This window comes from Marmota flaviventris, chromosome 12 (genome assembly GCF_047511675.1).
Source record: "Marmota flaviventris isolate mMarFla1 chromosome 12, mMarFla1.hap1, whole genome shotgun sequence".
NCBI classification, from domain to species: Eukaryota; Metazoa; Chordata; class Mammalia; order Rodentia; family Sciuridae; genus Marmota; species Marmota flaviventris.
In genome coordinates this window covers 91,942,787-91,962,741 of record NC_092509.1, presented here as the reverse complement: position 1 = coordinate 91,962,741, position 19,955 = coordinate 91,942,787, and the positions used below count along the sequence as shown (strand labels likewise).

At 35.7% G+C, this 19,955-nt stretch overlaps 1 protein-coding gene across 1 annotated transcript in view; it reads left to right on the top strand.

The window, feature by feature from the left end:
* Pla2g4a (phospholipase A2 group IVA) overlaps positions 1 to 19,955 on the top strand; it is a 127,615-nt gene that overhangs the window by 90,026 nt on the left and 17,634 nt on the right. The window contains exons 9-15 of the mRNA XM_027935024.3: positions 372 to 594; positions 1,407 to 1,521; positions 3,053 to 3,190; positions 3,274 to 3,366; positions 7,009 to 7,080; positions 11,595 to 11,840; positions 17,195 to 17,379. Coding sequence (XP_027790825.2) covers positions 372 to 594; positions 1,407 to 1,521; positions 3,053 to 3,190; positions 3,274 to 3,366; positions 7,009 to 7,080; positions 11,595 to 11,840; positions 17,195 to 17,379 — 1,072 coding nt within the window. The remainder of the gene's footprint in view (positions 1 to 371; positions 595 to 1,406; positions 1,522 to 3,052; positions 3,191 to 3,273; positions 3,367 to 7,008; positions 7,081 to 11,594; positions 11,841 to 17,194; positions 17,380 to 19,955) is intronic.

Below are 19,955 nucleotides of genomic sequence, written 5' to 3'. Positions count from 1 at the left end.
ACTATGGCATCCAGAGGAGTTGGTTACTTACATGACTCAAATGTTTTGGTGTTATTTGTTTCTAAAAGTCTGATAAAGATGCTCATTCTTGGCAACTAGATAGTGGACAGGAGGTCTGGCAGGGCATCCCCTGTCCTGGACTGTGCATGGAAATCCAGTGTTCCTCTGAGACTCTTTTCCTTTGCTTTCATTGTAGACCAGCTCCTTTCTGATTGATGTATTCTTTTCTAAAATAGGTTAATATCTTCAATCAGATTAATCAGTTAACCAAATATACCCACCATTGTTTATGATCAGGAGTGCCTGTTTTCTTAGGAGACTATCAGGTAATGCTCTTGATCTTTACAGATTGTGTTTTGATTTCTTTATAGGTACATGTCAACCTTGTATTCTCACCCAGATTTCCCAGAGAAAGGGCCAGAGGAGATCAATGAAGAGCTAATGAAAAATGTTAGCCATAACCCCCTTTTGCTGCTCACACCACAGAAAGTTAAGAGATACGTTGAGTCTTTATGGAAGAAGAAAAGCTCTGGCCAGCCTGTGACTTTCACGGACGTCTTTGGAATGTTAATAGGAGAAACACTAATTCACAACGTAAGACAGAGTTCCATCTACAATCATTTTAATACAAGTAGACTCTATATCACAGTATTTTGAATAAAGTGAAATACGGGACATTTGGTTGATGTCGCTCAGCTCAACTTATTTTCTCAACGACATCTACTGAGTACGTTCTCCCTGACAGATATGACAACTCTCCTGCATTTCTAAATGGTGCTTCTTCATTCATTAAAAATATTAGTTTTGATGTGTGGAGAAGTGCTTTCATAATCCTTTGCTTTGGAAAATTCACATTTTTATTGTCCATTCCCTGCCTCCCAGGAATGGTAATCTCTTTAGATAAGATTTTAAAAATAGAAGAAACAAGTGGCATTTTTAAAGTAGAAGAAGAATGAAGATTGCCTGGAAAGAGTCAGAAGAGGAAGTGGACCACAGGAAGAAACGCACTTGACATGTAGCCACAGGGTGACATTTCTTCTGAAGATAAAGTAGAGGAGACAGAGAAAAAAGTCTGCGTCAGGGGCTCCAGGGGATAAATATTTTCCAGTCTCTAAAGTTGCCAAATTATTTTTCAGGCTCCAAAGTTGCCAAATTACTTTCCAGTTCAAATAGAGACATGTCTCTAGAGTTATAATTTTTATTTTTGAGAGGGGAATGCAGATAATTGTTTTCAGAGAGCTTTCTTTTTGTTATTTTTATTCAGGACCCATAGGTTTCTAGAAGTAATAAGGTTTATTTTTAGAAAACCCCTAGCACATTGATTGAAAGTACTACTTTAAGTAGCTTTTATGTATGTTTATCTGTTCACATATTTAAAGCCATTTCATCCATTCTTCTTTGGACAGAGAATGAACACTACTTTGAGTAATCTGAAGGAAAAAGTCAGTGCCGCCCGATGTCCTTTGCCACTTTTTACCTGTCTCCATGTCAAACCTGATGTGTCGGAGTTGATGTTTGCAGGTAGGTGTGTCCTTTCTTAGGACCTTTCCTGGGTCCTGTGCACTGTGGTTTCGATGCTTTTCTTGAGAAGAAGGTCATAAGCAATTTCAGCTTCATAATTTTCTCTAACATAAGAACATTTGAAAATACAGGGAAATATTAGGCTAGGTGATTTTCTTGATGTAGAGAATACTGCATGAAAGTAGTTTGTAGTATCTTTTCATTTAAGTAATAAGATAAAAAAAAAAAAAAGAAATCATGACTATACTAAATAACTTGTTTGCTGTCCACTTCTCAATGACAGTTGACAAGACAATGAACCTAGTGCTTTTTGGAAATGCAATGTTCTTTTACTCATTGGTTATACTTTTTATAATTGGGTAATATATATTTGTCATGTAAAATACTATTCTCATTTTTTATTATTAAGAACCTAAAAAGTACTAGTTTATATTTGTGTTGGCCAATGGATAAAACCCCCCATTTTAAAATACATCTCAGAGAAAAACATTTGCTTTTTCTGTAGCTTCACTTCCTGGGTGCTCTAAAAGTAGACACGTCATACTTCCGGGAGCCTCTGCCAGTGTGGTGGAATTTCTGACTGGCTGGTGGGGTTCATTATGTTTTTAGGAAAAATATCCAGAGACATCTGTCATACTGTCCTCTCCTTCCCTTATTGTCCCTGGCACCATGTGTTTCTGAGACATGAGCATGAAACTTTGCATTATGATTCTGGGAGTTAGAATAAATGGTTAATAAGCAAAATTAAGTGAAGATGAAGAAAAAAGAAAATGTTAGAAAACATTTTTCCCGTTTTCATAGACTGCTTATACTGTCAGAAAGACTCCAGTTTTCCTTTGTAGCTTTTATACCTGTTGGTTGTTTTTGCCACAGGCTGGCTGGGCAAAATAACGGCGGGGCGGGGCGGGGGTGGGGGGGGAGTGACAAGGAACTTGTGAAGGTTGATACAGCGGGAGCCACTTTATTGTAGGACAGTAGAGGTATATATACATTATTGAATACACAGCTTGACTCAATTTAGCATCATCCAGTTACAGCAATCAGTCATTAAGGAATCCTCATCATCTTAATAATTATACACAGCTTAACTTAATTAACATCATTGGATACAGCAGTCAGTCATTAAGGAATCTTCATCATCCTAATGGCTCCCTGGCATTACTTCACAAACCATTCCCTCTGGCAAAGTGCCAGGCGCCATCTTGACTTGTCTGTGACCCTCAATATGTTTTCACTCTCACATTCTTTAGAATTAAGATAGACTTTATAAAAGATATCCGAATTTTTAAATGAAAGTGGGTATTCATTTGGTGCAAATAAGAAAGGATCTCTGAATTGTGCATCTTGTTCATCCAGAGGCTTTTCTTCTTCAACCTGTACGCAGTGTCATATACAAAATGGGCCTTTGGTTAACATTTTATTTTACTAATTTGATTAAATGAATGAGAATAATCAGAGTATTGTTGAAATGTGAATTGTTCTGTAGTGTTTTCCAATTAATGACATATCTTGCTTTTTAAAATGCTTTCAGATTGGGTTGAATTTAGTCCCTATGAGATTGGCATGGCTAAATATGGTACTTTTATGGCTCCTGACTTATTTGGAAGCAAATTTTTTATGGGAACAGTTGTGAAGAAATATGAAGAAAACCCCTTGCATTTCTTAATGGGTAAGTGATAAAAATCTTTTATTATGTTGGCTATTTCTAAATCCAGTTATATTTTAAATCATTCTGTTTCTGCTTTATTTTAGGTGTTTGGGGCAGTGCCTTTTCTATATTGTTCAACAGAGTTTTGGGAGTTTCTGGCTCACAAAACAAGGGTTCTACCATGGAGGAAGAATTAGGTATTGTGCAAATATGCTTACCTTGATCAAAATCGTGCTACATGGATAATTTTCACACATACACAGAACATTGAATCTTCATGAGGATTTTAATTATTCTAAATTTATCAATAATTTGGTTGAATCTACCTAAGTGTTTCTGAATAATCAAATATAAGTTATATCTTAAGTATTATTCTGACATCGAAGTTGTGGAATTCATAAAGACTATTAGGTACTAAGAATGGTTTATACCAGTGCTTATCCATTCCTTTTCCTTATGATACTTCTAAAAATGCTATTTTTATTAGTGAATGATCTTTTTATTTTAAAGTAAGGTAGCTTTTTAAAGATTATATTTATCAACAGTTGAATGTAGTATGATATGTAAAGAAAAAAATTCATTCTTGTGACAGTTTGTCTACCCCTTAAATACTAACTCACTAGAATTCTGTTAGCATCTTATGAGATGTTAATTTACAGTAAAATGGATGAAAAATTTTAAATCATCTTAGCAAACTAAAATTAATGATTTTATTTAAGTCTAACTCATTACTTCATAATACATTTAAAATAATATGTAGAAAACCTGGAAAAATAGATAAAATTAATTGAGGACCAATGGTATTCATTTATTATAAGAATAATACTATAGAAACATATATTTTCTTCCTTTTTTTTTTTTTTTGCTACCAGGGATTGAACCCAGGGGCACTTAACAAATGAACCACATCCCCAGCCCTATTTTGTATTTTATTTAGAGACAGAGTCTTACTGAGTTGCTTAGTGCTTTGCCATTGCTGTGTCTTGCTTTGAATTTGTAATCCTCCTCCCTCAATCTCCCAAACTGCCGGGATTACAGGTGTGTGCCACTGCGCCCAGCTTTATATGAAAAACATAATTGTGACATTAATTAGAACACTCAAATGTGATCATAAGAAATGTTATCACCTGCAAGAATTGATTTGATATTTTACTTGATATTCATATATAGTGCATTTCAATTTCTACGTTCCTTAGTATTTTCTTTAAGAGTATCATTTGTACTTTTGGGTCTTAGTAAGAAATGGAAAAATGATCTTATAATTCCATTAGTGGCATATATCTTCCCATAAAAAATGAGGACAAACAAACTAACAAACAGAAAAGGCACCTTGTGCAGGTGTTGCTCCTGTCCCCTGGGCATTCATCAGGTAACAAGTGGGAAGGGAGTGGCTCTCCTGAGCCTGCTGTGACCTGTAATCCAGGCGGTGTCCCCCTCATGATAAACAACAAAGCAAAGTGTATAGAGATGAAGTGACCTTGCCTGATGTATTTTAATAAACATTTTATCCTGGATGAATGTCTTGTTCTTAACCGTAATTTTGTGGAAGTCCTCAGTGTTCCCTAAATTATGTGAGGATTTTGAACAAGGAAGGAAGGGAGGGAGGATGGAGGGAAGGAAGGTGAACAGAAGAATTACAAGTTTGGAAGCTTGCTTCCTGAACTCCTTCTCTATTGAATAATTCAGATAAATCAGGTTTATTATTATTATTCTCCTAAGGCAGGAAGAGAAAAGGACTGAAATAACACACAAGAAATGGGCAGACCATGGCAGAAGGCCAGGGAAGAGGAAGAAGTTTATCCTAAATGGTCCGAGAAGACTCCCTATTGAGAAGGTCCCTTTGAGGCCAGGAGTCTGGCAGCTTAGTTACTTCTTCTGTGTAGACTGAGGTGGAATATGGTGTGCTTGGCATTCACTGGTCCACAGGATGCACGTTAGTTACCTGTACCTCAGATTGCATAAAGGTTTCCAGCCATGAAACCAGAGAGGCCACTGTGGGCCACCAAGGACTCCTGGTGACTGTTTCCTCCTTGGCTGACTGAGGTCTGCCTGTTAGACGGGTGCTGGGCCGTGGTTTGTCTTCCTGTTTGTTTTCTCCCTTCTGAAGAAAGACCTTGTGGCAAATTGTACCACAATCTAGTAACTTTAAATGAAATTGTTTATTTTATCAAAGGAGTTTTGCGAATTAATTTGCGCTTTTGAAAAGAGAGCTATGTATTATAGTGGACATACAAAAATGGAAAGTTCAGAATATTTAGCGTTTCATGCCATGAACACTTCTTTAGAATGAAGGCAATGTTTTGGTGAACAGTTTTCTTAAATCAGAGCATCAAGTATGACCAAAGTCAGCAAACAAAAGTACAACAGAAACTAAAGGAAATGTTCAAGGAAAGAAAATACATGTAGCATCAGACACACCCCCAACGCATGTGACATTTGGAGTAGATTGTCGTTAATTTGCCCTCTCCTTTATACAACAAGATTACTTTCTGTCACAGTAATAAAGTGAAATAAATTATAATATTAGCTTGTTAACATTTTATTTTACTGAATTCTATAAATCATTCTAGTAAAAGTAAAATCTAGATCTAGATCTTTTCATTGCACACTCAGTCATTTGGGCACAAACTATTTCTGTGATTCTAACATGTAGAGTCATATGGGAAAAGCCGATGCCTTGCCTATATTTCTTGGAGTTGAAAGTCTCAACAATAGTTCTGTCAATAGAATGTATAAATAGGGAGCTAATTTCTTATAGTTAAAAAGCATTTATTTACTAACTTATTAGTAAGAGAAGGGTGGGGAGTTACTACCAAGACTGGTTTTATATAAATGTTTAAAGGAAGTTTGATTTTTTAAAAAATGGTGATCATGAAAATGATCATTGGGCTCTATTGAAAAAATAAGTAGTTATTATGCTAGATTTTACTAAATTTGCATTAATGATTTAAAGTTGCTAGTTTTAGTTTTTATAGCTGGTCTTTTAGTAAGTTCTGAAGGAAGAACCAATAATTATTACTATCTTTTTGCATTTTGATCAAGTTCATTTATTTAGTTAATGAAAATGTATGGAGCACAAACGAAGCTCTAGGCAGAAATGAGCAAGGAGGACATGATTTTCATCCTCATGGAACTTAGGGTTGGCTAAAGAGATCTCTGCCCAGAGCTGAGGAATAAAGTCAATGAAAATGACTCCTAAGTTCTTATTGCAAGTGAGCAGATGAGCTCACCAACTTTACGGGATCACAAACAGGTCAAATTTAGAAACACTTACCTGATTTATCAAAATTTAACCAATCTCTTTGCTCTCCAATGGTTCTTCCATTCTACTACTTCAGATTATTTTTTTTTCTAGATAAGGAAGCATCAATTCTTGATATCAAAAGGTGCATTTCATTTTAACAGATGATTTTTCAGTATTAGTAAAAATCCGATGATAATATGTATTGGAATCTTTTATTCGTTCTGTGGAGACTGTTTTTCTAGTCCCCTAGTATATTTTGGTTTTATCCCTTTTCATGAACACCATTTAGTGATACAGTCAAGGATTTATTATTATTAACATCAAGATTAACAAATAAAAATTCTCCCTTTAAAATTAGGAATGAATCCATTTAGCCTAATTTAATTTTAATGTCCTGGGAGATTTTTGTTTTCCAGTGAGAATTAGGAAATGCTAGTTAACCTAATAAATCTAGATTAACAATCAGTCTAAATTTATGCATAGATCTTTTAGATCTTGTTCTGTGCTTTTGTTTAGTTTACTTCTTTATAATAAATTTAATTGTGAATTTTGATCCCTGAGATGATGCTTCAATTGTTTTGTTTTCTTTTCACAGAAAATATCACAGCAAAGCATATTGTGAGTAATGATAGCTCGGATAGTGATGACGAATCACAGGAACCCAAAGGTAAGGGAGTTGGAAGTGTCCCTGACAGAGATCCTAAGAAGAGGACTTGGAGGCTTTGTCCGATTGTCTCCCTCTTAAGCTGCTGGTGGTGGAAGCAGTGGAGTGCAGGGTTGTCACTTCCTCTTGAGAGGATTGAATATTGCATCCTTCCTAGAATAGGCAGCAGATAGATATCCCCTTCTTTCTTTTTAATCCCTCAAAACCATTTCATTTGAGCAAATTGGGGGTGGTAGTCTGATCAGCATGGATACTACAATTTAGGAAAATTTTTAGATGACTTTGAAATTAAAATTTTATCTTTTAAAATTTTAGTAAGTAACATTGAAAAATTATACTTTCATTCCATTCTCAGGCCTTACACCATGGCCAACCCCTTGCCTCTTAGGAATAAATCTGTGATGAAGTGGGACAAGATTATCAAGAATTTGTTGCACATGTTGCACACAGGGCTTGGGAGTATCTGAGCTCTTTAACATTGTGCCAAGGTAGTTTTCAGTTTGATGTGGATCATAGTGGTCAGTGATGGATTTGGAGCAAGGATAAAGTGAACATACATGTTGCAATGTAATCTTTTGTTGTTCTGTGGTAAAATGGAGAGACTTTACATTTTAACATAATTTTTTAATAACTATAAAAATGTTCTCAATAATAAAAATAAATAAGCAAAGGCAAACCCAACCAAAAAAAAAAAAACAAAGAGAAGACTTTATAGCAACTGGATGATCCTGTCCCATTACATTTTGCATATGACCATGTAGATTTTAGAAGATATCAAATGCTTTCTTGTTCAAAAGCATTTGGTATCTTCAAGTCTTAAAGAATTCTCCAAGAAAGGTGTATATATAGGAATAACCTGTTTTATCCTTGCCTAATTATCACTAAAATTGAAATTTTCTTTTCATAATGAGGCTATTACTTCCTCAGAAGATGAGTTTGTGCCAATTAGAGAAAAGGTGCCTTCTCCCAAAAGTGAGATGCTTGGGCCATGGTGTGGCTAGTGTAGGGTGGTTTGTGAACATGAAAAAGGGGAAGTCCTTCCTTGCAAAGTTGTGATCAGGCACTGGGCGTGGATAGTAGAGTGCAACCAGATTTCAGTCCTGACTTACCCATTGTCCTGCCACTTCAAGCAGCTAGTGATTTACCCAAATATAGCAGCCTCTCATTAGGCAAGAACCGAGGCCTCAGAAGAATGAGCCTTTTCCTAGCTCCTTCATTTAAAATTTTTAATTTTATGTATCCTTAGTTGTTGAAGGCTTTTATTTTGAATTTCCTTTTTTTTTAAAAAAATTGTGTTTTAGTTATAGATGGACACAATATCTTTTTTATTTATATGTGGTGCTGAGGATGGAACCCAGTGCCTCACACATGCAAGGGAAACGCTCTACCACTGAGCCACAGCCCCAGTCCTTTGAATTTCCTTTTAATGAAGGAAGATAGGTAGTGCCAAAGGAATAGACATTATATGCCTGGTATTTTGACAATTAATTATGTATTGATCTAGGGACAACCTAGTAGACATGACATTGGTTTGTCAATTATTAAGTAAATTACTATAGTTGGCCGTCAGTACATTTGATCATCTCTGCAGTTCTTGCTGGTTAAGGCTGAGAAGTTCGAGAACTCTTTAAACACCGCTGCTTTGGTGTTAGTAGTAGTAGGGATTAGAGGATGATATTTAGGATGTTTTTTGAGGTTCTCTTATTAGCCTTTGATATTCCTTTAAATGACTGTGGATGTTAACATGCCTTTTCATCTCTTCTTCTAAGCACTCGTGAGCACTAGTCATACTACAAATGTCATGGTTTTGCCATTTCCAGGCTTGAAAGTAGCTGGGATCATACAGGGGTAGCTTTTTCAGATTGGCTTCTTTCACATTGTCTTATCATGTTCAGGTCCCTCTCTGTCTTTTCATGGGTTCGATAGCTCCTTTCTTTTTAGTGTTGAATAATATTCCTTGTCTGAATGTATCAGCTTATTTATCCCTTTACCTACTGAAAGATTTCTTGATTGCTTCCAAGTTTGAGATATTATGAATAAAACCACTATACCCATCTATGTTCAGGTTTTCATCTGAACATAAATTTTTCAAGTCACCTGGGTAAATCCAAGGAGCACGATTTCGGAATCACAGGGTCAGAGTGTATTTAGAAACATTGTTCAACCGTCTTCGAATGTGTCTGTACCATTTTGTGTTTTTACCATTGATGCATGAGAGTTCTTGTGGCTCTGCCTCCTGGCCAGCATTTGGTGCTATCAGTGTTTTGGATTTGAGCCCTTCTGATAGACAAGCAGTGGTGTCTCACTGTATTGATTTGCATTTCCCTGATGTCACGTAATGTGGAGCAGCTTTTCATGTACTTACTCACCATCTGCGTATCTCCTTTGAAGAGATGTCTGTTCAGTTTGTTTGTTGGCCCATTTTTAAAAATCAGGTTTTTTTTTTTTTTTTTTAGTGTTGAGTTTCAATTTTTTTTGTATATTTTGAATAATCATCCTTTACCAGATATAATTTTTTTTCAAATAATTTCTCCTAGTTTTCTCTTTTTTATTCTCTTGAGGATCCTTAATTTTTACTCATATGATTTTGAACAAGGGGCATTCCTAACCTGAGTTCCTTCGAGTATATAGTGGAATCATCTACTTGCTCTTACAAAACTAATTATAATCATCATCAAAGTAACAAATGCCTACAAAAATGCTTTTAAGTTGTAAAGAACTAAGTAAATAGAAGCTTGTATTTAATATAATAGCTTACAAGCAATAAATACATATCTGTTGACTGCTGGGTTTGTCTCACAAGTTTTGCCATTTGCAAATGTATTATAAAGAATGTAGATTCTCTGCTGGTACAGAAGTCAGGCTGTACTAAAGGAGAATAATATGAATAATAAGAAGCCCTAAATCTTTGGAAATAACTGAGTATCTTATTCATATCCTGTGTAACTTGAGATATAAATCATGTAAAACCTAATTTGTTTTGGTGAAATATTTTCTTTGTCATATTTGGCATTAGAAAAGTGTGGGAGTAGAAAATAATATATGTGCTTTTAATTAATACGTAGTCACCTGGATTGGCTACCAAAAGGAAGATCCCTTCATTTCCTCATCTCAGCTTAATCTTCAGCTTAATCTTCACAAAGATTAAAAAAATTCAGTATTTACTATGGCTTTATTGTGTTTAATATACATTTATAAAAAATTCTAACATTCGAATGTAGATTCTCCTTTCATTTAAAACATACACCCAGAGTTTTATATAAGGTTATATACTTAAACACAGAGTTCCTGGAAATCATGACAGAAGGTATTTAGGAAGGTGCAGTTATACTCTACCATGAAATGTTCTTTGATTTTTATTATGAATCAATACTACTGATAATGGTGATTGAGCTGCAGCTGCTGCTGTAATTGTTCTACTATTAGCTAGTAGTGTTTATCAGGAATTTAATATGGCCATGCACTCTAGGAACTTTACATGGTGCATAATCCTCATGACAACCTTACATGGCTTACTGATAAGGAAATGGAAAAAGGGAAGTGCAGGTGAGTAGTCAATAGTGGAGAGAGAATTGGGACCAGGCAATCTGATTCTAGTTCTGGTGCTTCAAGTGAGAACCCAATATAGCTTCCCTGCAGCTGTGATGTGTGCATAGGTTTTCAGGAAAGAGTCCCTTAAAATTGCTTCTTTGGATCATTGCTGAATTTTAAACCAACTTAAGGCATTTGTTTAAATTACAGAGTCTTAAGTCCTCAAACTTTGTAAGCGCGGATGAAATGACAGGTCATTGGCTGATTCATAAGAACGTTTATTGAAGAACAAGTGTATGTTAAATCCTGTAGTTCATTCTCTTCAATTTCCATAATCCTTACTGTTTTTTAAACAGAATAAAGATTCTTAAGAAAAATTAAGAACTACAGAGGATAGGATAGCTACTGTGCATATGAATTGTGGTGTGTGTGTGTGTGTGTGTGTGTGCATGCATGCACATAAGTGTGTATGTATCTGTGTGAAGCCAGGGTAATGGAAGAAAATACTGTGAGAGAGGATAAGGGGGAAAATTGAAGAAGTTCACCTGGAAATTTAAGAATAGACCAAGTGTTACTGTCAGGAATACAACTTTTACCCTGCTTGCAGGTAAAAGGTAACTAAGAACATTTTAAGAACAAAAGTGATTATTTACTACATTGATTTATACAAAAAAAAATGTTAAATCAAAAGCCATAGAGCTTTATTTTTCATGTTAACATCTGATCAGCCAGAAAGGATCTCTTTTTATTTTTGGTACAGAGGATTGAACCCAGGGTGCTTAACCACAGAGCCATATCCCCAGCCCTTTTTTAATTTTAGTTTTGAGAAAGAGTGTCACTAAGTTGCCTAGGGCCTTGCTAAGTTTTTGCTGAGACTACCTTTGAACTTGTGATTCTCCTGGCTCAGTCTCCTGAGCCTCTAGGAAGATCTCTTTTTTAAAAGGGCATTGTGGAGTGTGTGTGATGATCTTTTCTTTTTCCCTTAGGTACTGAAAATGAAGATGCTGAAAGGGAGTATCACAATGATAACCAAGCAAGTTGGGTGCATCGTATGATAATGGCCTTGGTGAGTGATTCAGCTTTATTCAATACCAGAGAAGGCCGTGCTGGGAAGGTGCACAACTTCATGTTGGGCTTGAATCTCAATACATCTTACCCACTGTCTCCTCTAAGAGACTTTACCATGCAGGAATCCTTCGATGATGATGATGAACTGGATGCAGCTGTAGCAGGTAAGTTTGCAAAACATAATCAGTGCAAACTAACTCAGGGGAACTTTTTTTTTTTTTCCCTGTAGAGAGAATCATTAACACTTATTTATACTCAGTTACAAGAACATGCATTTAATGTGTGAAGGGCTTTAAACTGCAGTATTTGTTTGTTTTGAAGAAGAAAGTTACATCAGACAGGAAGTAGCCTAGTCATTGAAATATGGAGCAAGACCTTGGATATGTTTGTACTGGTCAGGGTTCACTGGCAGAAAATTGGAAACCCTCTATCTTGATAACTACAAGGGACTTAAAGTGGGAATTAGGTGCTTATAAAATTTTTCCAGGGATTCAAGGAGCAAGCTCTGGGCTCAGCTTCCTGGAGTGACTCCAAAAAACACTATGGAGCCATGCCTCCCCCACTGTGCCTGGCAACAGGAAGAGCAGAAACATGGCCTGTGCCTCATTTCCTCCTTCCAAACATGGGGGTGTTCCTCCTTGGCTGGGTCTCAGGAGCTGGAGCCTGTGGGAATGTGCTAACCTCTGCTCTGATCCTGGTGCCCTCCTGAGGAGCAGGAGCACCTGCAGCACAGGATGGGGAAGGAGCTGAGTTGGCCAGTGTCTGCAGGACAGCCAGAGTCTGTCTCTGCCACTTTCAGGAAGATTAGGAAACATTTAAAGCCAGGAAGAAGGCAGTCACTTTCAGGTTTGTCACTTAGCCAAATCCCCAAGAATAGTTCTCCACATCCTTCACTTCTGTTATAGACTAAAAGGTAAATTTTCTTAGCTGACTAATCAATATATTAGTCTTTCTCCTGATGGCCATCTCAAATTTTTCTACTTTGTAATATTGTCATCTTTCCCTGAATTGTCCAAATGTCATTCCTCAGTCATTTCTGCCTTAGGGACATTGGCTAGGATTCTGTAAAAACCTAAATGGAATGTTTCAAAACCCTTTTTACTGCCCTTTGTTTGTGTCATATCTATAAAATATTTGTGAGAATTAAGAGATGATATTAGGATTTTTTTTTTTTGTAGATTGTTGTCTGGGCTTTAAAGGGATTACAAAAGGGACCCCTGTTGTTTGAACCAGATGAGTACAAACTCACCATATTTTGTATTATGTTTATAGTGTTAAACTCTAGGATGTGAGGCATGTCCAACTATAGACCTGTAATACGAATTTTCGTACTAATTATAAAAAAGGTCCACCTGTGATAAAGTGAATGTATACTCTAAAAATTCATCCAAATTAAAAATACATAGGGGCTGGGAATGTGGCTTAAGTGGTAACGTGCTCCCCTGGCATGCGCGGGGCACTGGGTTCAATCCTCAGCACCATATAAAAATAAAATAAAGATGTTGTGTCTGCCGAGAACTGAAAAATAAATATTTAAAAATTCTCTCTCTCTCTTTAAAAAAAAAATACATGGAACCAGTAACATTACTTTTCTTGTTCTGTGGCACATGATTGTAACATTGCAATACCAATTAAAAGTGTTTGTTTTTTCCCTAGAAAATTATGCTTTATAGGTAAATGATGTTGGGTTTTAAAACCAAATTATTCTCTCAGAGCATTGAAATCTATAAAGAGTCCAGTTATTTTCCTCTATAAAAAAAAGGAAGACCCAAGGAAATAATTCCATCCTTTTTGTCTAAAATGGCTCAGCAGATCTGGGATTGGGACACCGGTCTCTTGGCCTTGTTCCTAAGCCTTTCCCTTCTGTTACACATCATCCCCTTTGGTTTTGTTAGTCATTGTCTTGCTGATGTAAGGATGGAAGTTTTCTTTCTGTAGAGTTTATTGCATCTGCCTTACGTGATCACTTTGCCAACATCACTCCTCTAAGGTTGCACAGCATGAGTTCTGCACTCCACATTTTAACAACTTCCTGGTAGTTGTGCAATATTTTATGTGGATTTGGTACCATTAGGATTATCGGCTAAAAAAGCAGAATTCCCAGTAAAATTTTAATTTAAAACAATATGTATACTGTATACAAATAATACATGTGCAGTACTTACAACACTTGGGACATACTTAGATTAAGCGATTATTCATTGCTTATCTGAAATGAAGATTAAATTGGGCATCTTGCATCTTCATTAGCCAAATATGGCAACCTTAGGGAGTGTGCTTTGTTAGTTTTCTCACTTTCACTTAAATTGTTCTACATTAAAAATTTTTTTTTTTTACTTGTGGATGGACACAATATCTTTGTTTATTAATTTATTTTTATGTGGTGCTGAGGATCAAACCCAGTGCCTCACATGTTTGAGGCAAACGCTCTGTACCACTGAGCTACCCCTGCCCCTCCCCTCGCCACAGCCCTTGTTCTACATTTTCATCTTCTTTCTTTCCTTCCTTCATTCTTGTATTCACACAGTATTTACAAGAAAGTACATTGTGTTTGGCCCTTAGGATCCAATAGTCAACAAGACAGATGTAATCTTTGCTCTTATTAAGATTATAATCATTTGTCCAACCTTCCTTGAAGTTTTGATTCATGGATGGACATTTATGCTTTGTTTAACAATGATAGAAAAATTAAGTAAAACTAAAACCAGCAGTGCTGATCCCGATGGAGGTGTAAGCCAGCAGGGATACAGCTACCTTAATTGAGAATAAAGCTGCAAACCAAGAATATGGGTAGAATATAGATATTTTTCTTTATATATAGGGTTTGGAGAATAATAGTTGTCCATCATCTTGTCGGACACTTTTTTCATTTGATGCCTTTTGAAAGAATAGTTATGAGCAATTTTCATAAAATAATAGAAGAAAATATAAAATTTCAGTCATCCTAAATGACAGTATTATATAGACTAAAAATTTATTTTTTATATATTTTGAAATGTTCTAACTAAAATTATTTTAAATCAATGGTATTTGGAAAGCAATTTGAATTTCTTAATGTGTACCTCATTAAAATTATGTTTTACTCATTTCATATTTATTCAATTGAATATATATATGTATATGTGTGTGTGTGTGTGTATATATATATATATGTATATATACGCCATATGTATATGGGGTACTAATTTTGGTAAAAAAAAGAAAATTAGTCAGTTCAGTAATAAATCCACTCAGCTTTATTGTTTACATACCAAAATTGCTCAAAATAATTGCATTTTAGACCGAGTTAGTTGAATGATTAGTGCTTTTTCAGAAAGTTCTTTCCTAAGATAAATCCTGTTTATCTCCTTCTGTCATTTTCAAGTTTTAGAATGATCATATGTTTGGAATTAAAATTAAAAGATTTATTACAAACATCATTTCAGTTCAAAAAGTTTTCATTAAAATTCCTAGTTATTATACACCTAAAATGCCAAATTAAAATATTTACTTTTACATAGCCCCATTCAAAAAAAATAGAGACTTTGAAAAATTAATCTAGACATTTTGATGAACAAATATTATATTTTAGTTTACCCTCTGGTGATTGCTTCTACAAATTTAAAATTTGAATGCCTTAAAACAGTCTCTCAACCTAAGTGGAAAAAGTGTGCTATTTTGTGCCTATTACTTCACCTTGCAGAAAATAAGATAAATTATAAGATGATAAAATTCCCCTCATTAGTTTACTGCAAAATAATTTAAGATCTGTAGAATCTGATTTCAGAGTAGCCATTTATTGGTTACATGACTTCTTTCCTGTTTACTTTTTGTGTTTATATTATTTACAGTGACACACACCAGCTGGAATAAGAAATCAAGGCATGAGTTAATTTAGGCTAGTGTTCAAAACACAGGCATCCAAATATTTAGACATTGTAAATTGAATCTGTTCGATGTATTTATAAAATGACAATCACAAATACCCACAGCTGAATGACTTTTTGGAAATGTCACATAATTATAAAACACAGTTATGTTTTCATACCTATCAGAAAATCTGATTAACTCATTCACACTTTTGGAAATTTGTATGTTTTAAATTATAAGAGAATGTTCTTTCATGGTGGCATTTATTCAACTCTCTGATTTTTGAGTAACTGTTATGCAATAAATTGGGTCTAAGTTCAAATACATTTGGAAAAATTGACAACTCTGTCTCCCTCTTCACCTTGAGATGGGATGCTCTGTTGAGTTTAAATGCTTCTTAAAGGTGCTTCAAATATAGTACTTTAAAAGCAGACTAGTGTCTGATGTGAGTGTCTCTGTTCTCCTGTAGTAGGCTGTCTGGAGGTTGGCTGGCCTTCTTTACAGACATGTGGGAACAATGTGTGAACAAGGAGATAGCAAAGCAGATGCCTGGCATTTCATTTGGTTCAAATCAAATCATTTGGTTCAAATCATTTTTTCCTCCAGGAATTGAATTAGGACTACCACATTTATATGTGAAGAATAGCGTAGTATCAGTATTATTTTTTTTCCCCACAAAGTTAACAATCCTTAGATCTTGATGCTTCTGAGATCCCTGATCATCTCCATTCATTCTCTTTCTATTCTAGCCACTAGGTCTTCCCTCCCCATGGAAGCGTCCCTCCCCATGCTGCCCCCTAATCTTTAGTTGACCAGTTCTGTATCATTATTCTCACTTCTGCTCAAGGTTTTCTTCTCAGAGAGCGCTCTCCTGAATGTCTAACTGGCTACTTATTAGTATATTGCTGTCTGTTATTTTCATTGCTATATTTGTGTCCATCTGAATTATCTTGCCAACATATTTATTTACTGATTTATTGGAAGTGTACTTAGAAAATAAGCTCCAGCAGAGCAGAGTTGTGTCTAATCCATTCAGTGCCCAGAATTGTGCCTGAATAGTGGTAGAAAATACATATTTGTCGAGTGGGTTGGCTGGGCTACTTTCTTGAACTCTTTCTTGGGCTGCTTTCTTGGACTCTGATGTTGTAGTGGGATATGCGCTCCACCTGTGGCACAGTGGGAATTGCTTGAACTGCCACTCCCCAGTTTTGTCACCCTAGAGGTGACTTTTAAACACTTTGCCCTCCATTTATAGATGTTCCTTCCCTCACCTGTCTGTTAAAACAATTAAACAAGATCATATATGGGGAAATGTTTTGAAACCAGTAAAAACCTCTGTAATGGGACATAAAGCAGTGAAAGAGGTCATAGCTTAGGGTCAAGGCAGCGACTGGGCTGAGTTCGTATCATGCATTGTCCCACTGAATCCTCTCAGCAACCTTATTTGGTAATTACTCTTATTCTGATGTTGCGGATGAAGGGATTTAAGATTTAAAGATGATAATTAAATTATACAGTTGTCAAAGTTAGAATCATACCCAGCTCTATTGTCTTCCAACCCCAAAGGAAAAACATAGGGAATTCTGTTTCAAATTTAAAACAAATGTTTTTGTATCTTAAATAATGTCAAATGATCACTTAATTTATTCTTATGTTTTTTTTTCTTAAGATCCAGATGAATTTGAGCAAATATATGAGCCATTGGATGTAAAAAGTAAAAAGATTCATGTAGTGGACAGTGGGCTCACATTTAACCTGCCATACCCCTTGATCTTGAGACCTCAGAGGGGCGTTGATCTCATCATCTCCTTTGACTTTTCTGCAAGGCCAAGCGATACTAGCCCTCCGTTTAAGGTAAGGAGGCTTTATATAGTATTCCACTCTCTACCGTGTTCTCTTACAAGCCTTATAGATCTCTTAGTTCTCTTGACCCTAAACTTTATTCAATAGAGACCTCTCAAATGCCATCATTATTCTTGGGGCTGGGGATGTGGCTCAGTGGTGCTTGCCTAGCATGCATAAGACCCTGGGTTAGATCCCCTGTGCCTCAAAAAAAAAAAAAAAAAAAAAAAAAATTATCCTTCTTGACTTCCACTCATATAGTTAAAGCTTTTAGTACTTAGTACATTCTTCTAATAAGAATACTGGCTCTGGTGTATTCTATGGATTTGTTTCCATTTATATTGCTTCCCCAGTGAGCTTATTCAGGTCTAGAACACAGCCGTGTATGTGCATTTGTTTCATTTAAATCATTATAATTGCCTTGTAAGTATTGGCCAAATTGTGTGTATTTAGGACATTTTTAGTAAGAGAACGAATGAACTGCTGTAAATGTGATGGAGTTTTTATATGTACTGCATAGATTAAGAAATAGAAACTCAAATTCATGAAGTGAAACAAGCCACCATCTCCCAGCCAGGAGGAGTCAGGATTCTGACAGCACATCTGGTTTTCTTTCTATCATACTGTGAATAAGCTGCTCTCAAGACTAATAATGATTACGATAATACTCTTTAAATATATGGAAAACTCACATTTTCAAAATGCATTAATATTTGATTTTTTTTGAGGCTGTTGATATTATTCAGACAAGGAAATAAGGATTGATGACATAAGATCTCATCAACAAATTGTGTATATTATAGAAGATCGGGTTATGAACATATTGGTGTATCCTGGAATCAACAAACAGAGAAATAAATGAAATAGAATGCAAATGAGCACATTTGAGTGATTGGAGTGATCTGATCGGAAGGGACAGATATTAAACGCCCCTTAGGAGGGCTTTAGGGGAGAATTTAAGACTGGATGATAGGACATAGAGAATCAGTGGAGGGTTTCCAGCAGACAAATGATATCATGAAATTGGAATTTTATGATGATTAACCTAAGGGTGGAAAGTAGGATTAGTTGGAACATAGAGGGCAAAGGATTAAAATTAAGAGATATTTACCATAACCCAAGCATAGGATTATGAAGTGTTACACCAAGTCGGGCGACTGTGAACACCAAGAGCAGAATTTGATGACCCAAGAGGAACCAGTGGGGAGCTGGGTTACAACGATGACTCCAAGATGCTAGCTTAGAAGCTGGTCTAGTGGTGGGAAACACTATATTATTCATTTCACCAACGGGGGTGTAAATGTCAAAGCTGTCATTTTATACATGAATCAGAGCTCCGCTACTGCATTGAGTTGATTCTGAAGGGGGGGTTTAGAATACCACAGTGTACTACTAAAAAGATGCCTATTTTGGAGTTGCTTTAAAATGTTGATTCATTATTAGTGATTGAGAAGAATAGCTGAACATGGTGGCACAGGCCTATAATCCCAGCACCTCGGGAGGCTGAGGCAGGAAGATTGCAAGTTTGAGACGAGCCTGAGCAACTTAGTGAGACACTGTCTTGAAATTAAAAATTCTCCTGTTGGAAGGAAGGAAGGAAGCAAGGAAGGAAGGAGAGAAGGAGAGAAGGAGGGAGAGAGGAAGAAAATATACTTGCAAAATATATGAAAATTTTAGAATATCCTCCAAGTACTAGACAACAACTACTGGAATTTTGTTTTTTTCTTTGTGTGTACGTGTGTCTGATAATGTTTTGCATTCTGCTTCTTTCTTCTTATAACCCTATTGTGATCATTTCCCATGCTATTAAATATTTTTAAACAAATTTAATTGTGGGGCTCTGGTTGTAGTCCAGTGATAGAGCACTTGCCTAACATGCATGAGGCTCTAGATTCCATCTCCAGCTCTGCAAAAACAAAACAAGCAAATAACAACCACCACTTACCAAATATGATTAAAATGGCAAATGGTAAGATACACACACACACACACACACACACACACACACACACAGAGATACATATGCAGAGATCCCGTATATCTAATATACACACACACATGGGATATATACATGGGATCTCTGCATATGTATGTGCAGGATTTTATTTAACATTGTTCTTTTTCAACTTTTAGATTATGATTTTGCCATTTTTTTCTATAATAACATCCTTGCACATGAATCTTTAATCAAGCTTTTATTATTTCCAAGCTTGGCTGCTAGGTACATATCCATTTATGGCTTTTAATAATTCTAGATTGCTCTTTGGAGAAGATGCACCAATTTATATTACTGTATCTGTATATATGAGTCCTTGTTTCACATATCTTTCTGACATAAAAAAACCCAACTACTATTGTAACTACAGAACTCTAATTAAAAAACAAAAAAAGAGGGAGAGAGAGAAAAATATTAAGAACAAAGTTCAAAAAGTTGTGTGATATGTTAGGGGCAATAACCCCACATTTGGGGTTGGGGTGGTGGCTCAGTGGTAGAGCACTTACCATGCATATGTGAGGCACTGGGTTCCATCCTCAGCACCACACAAAAAATAAAAATAAAGTTAAAAAAGTTTTTTAAAAAGTGAAAA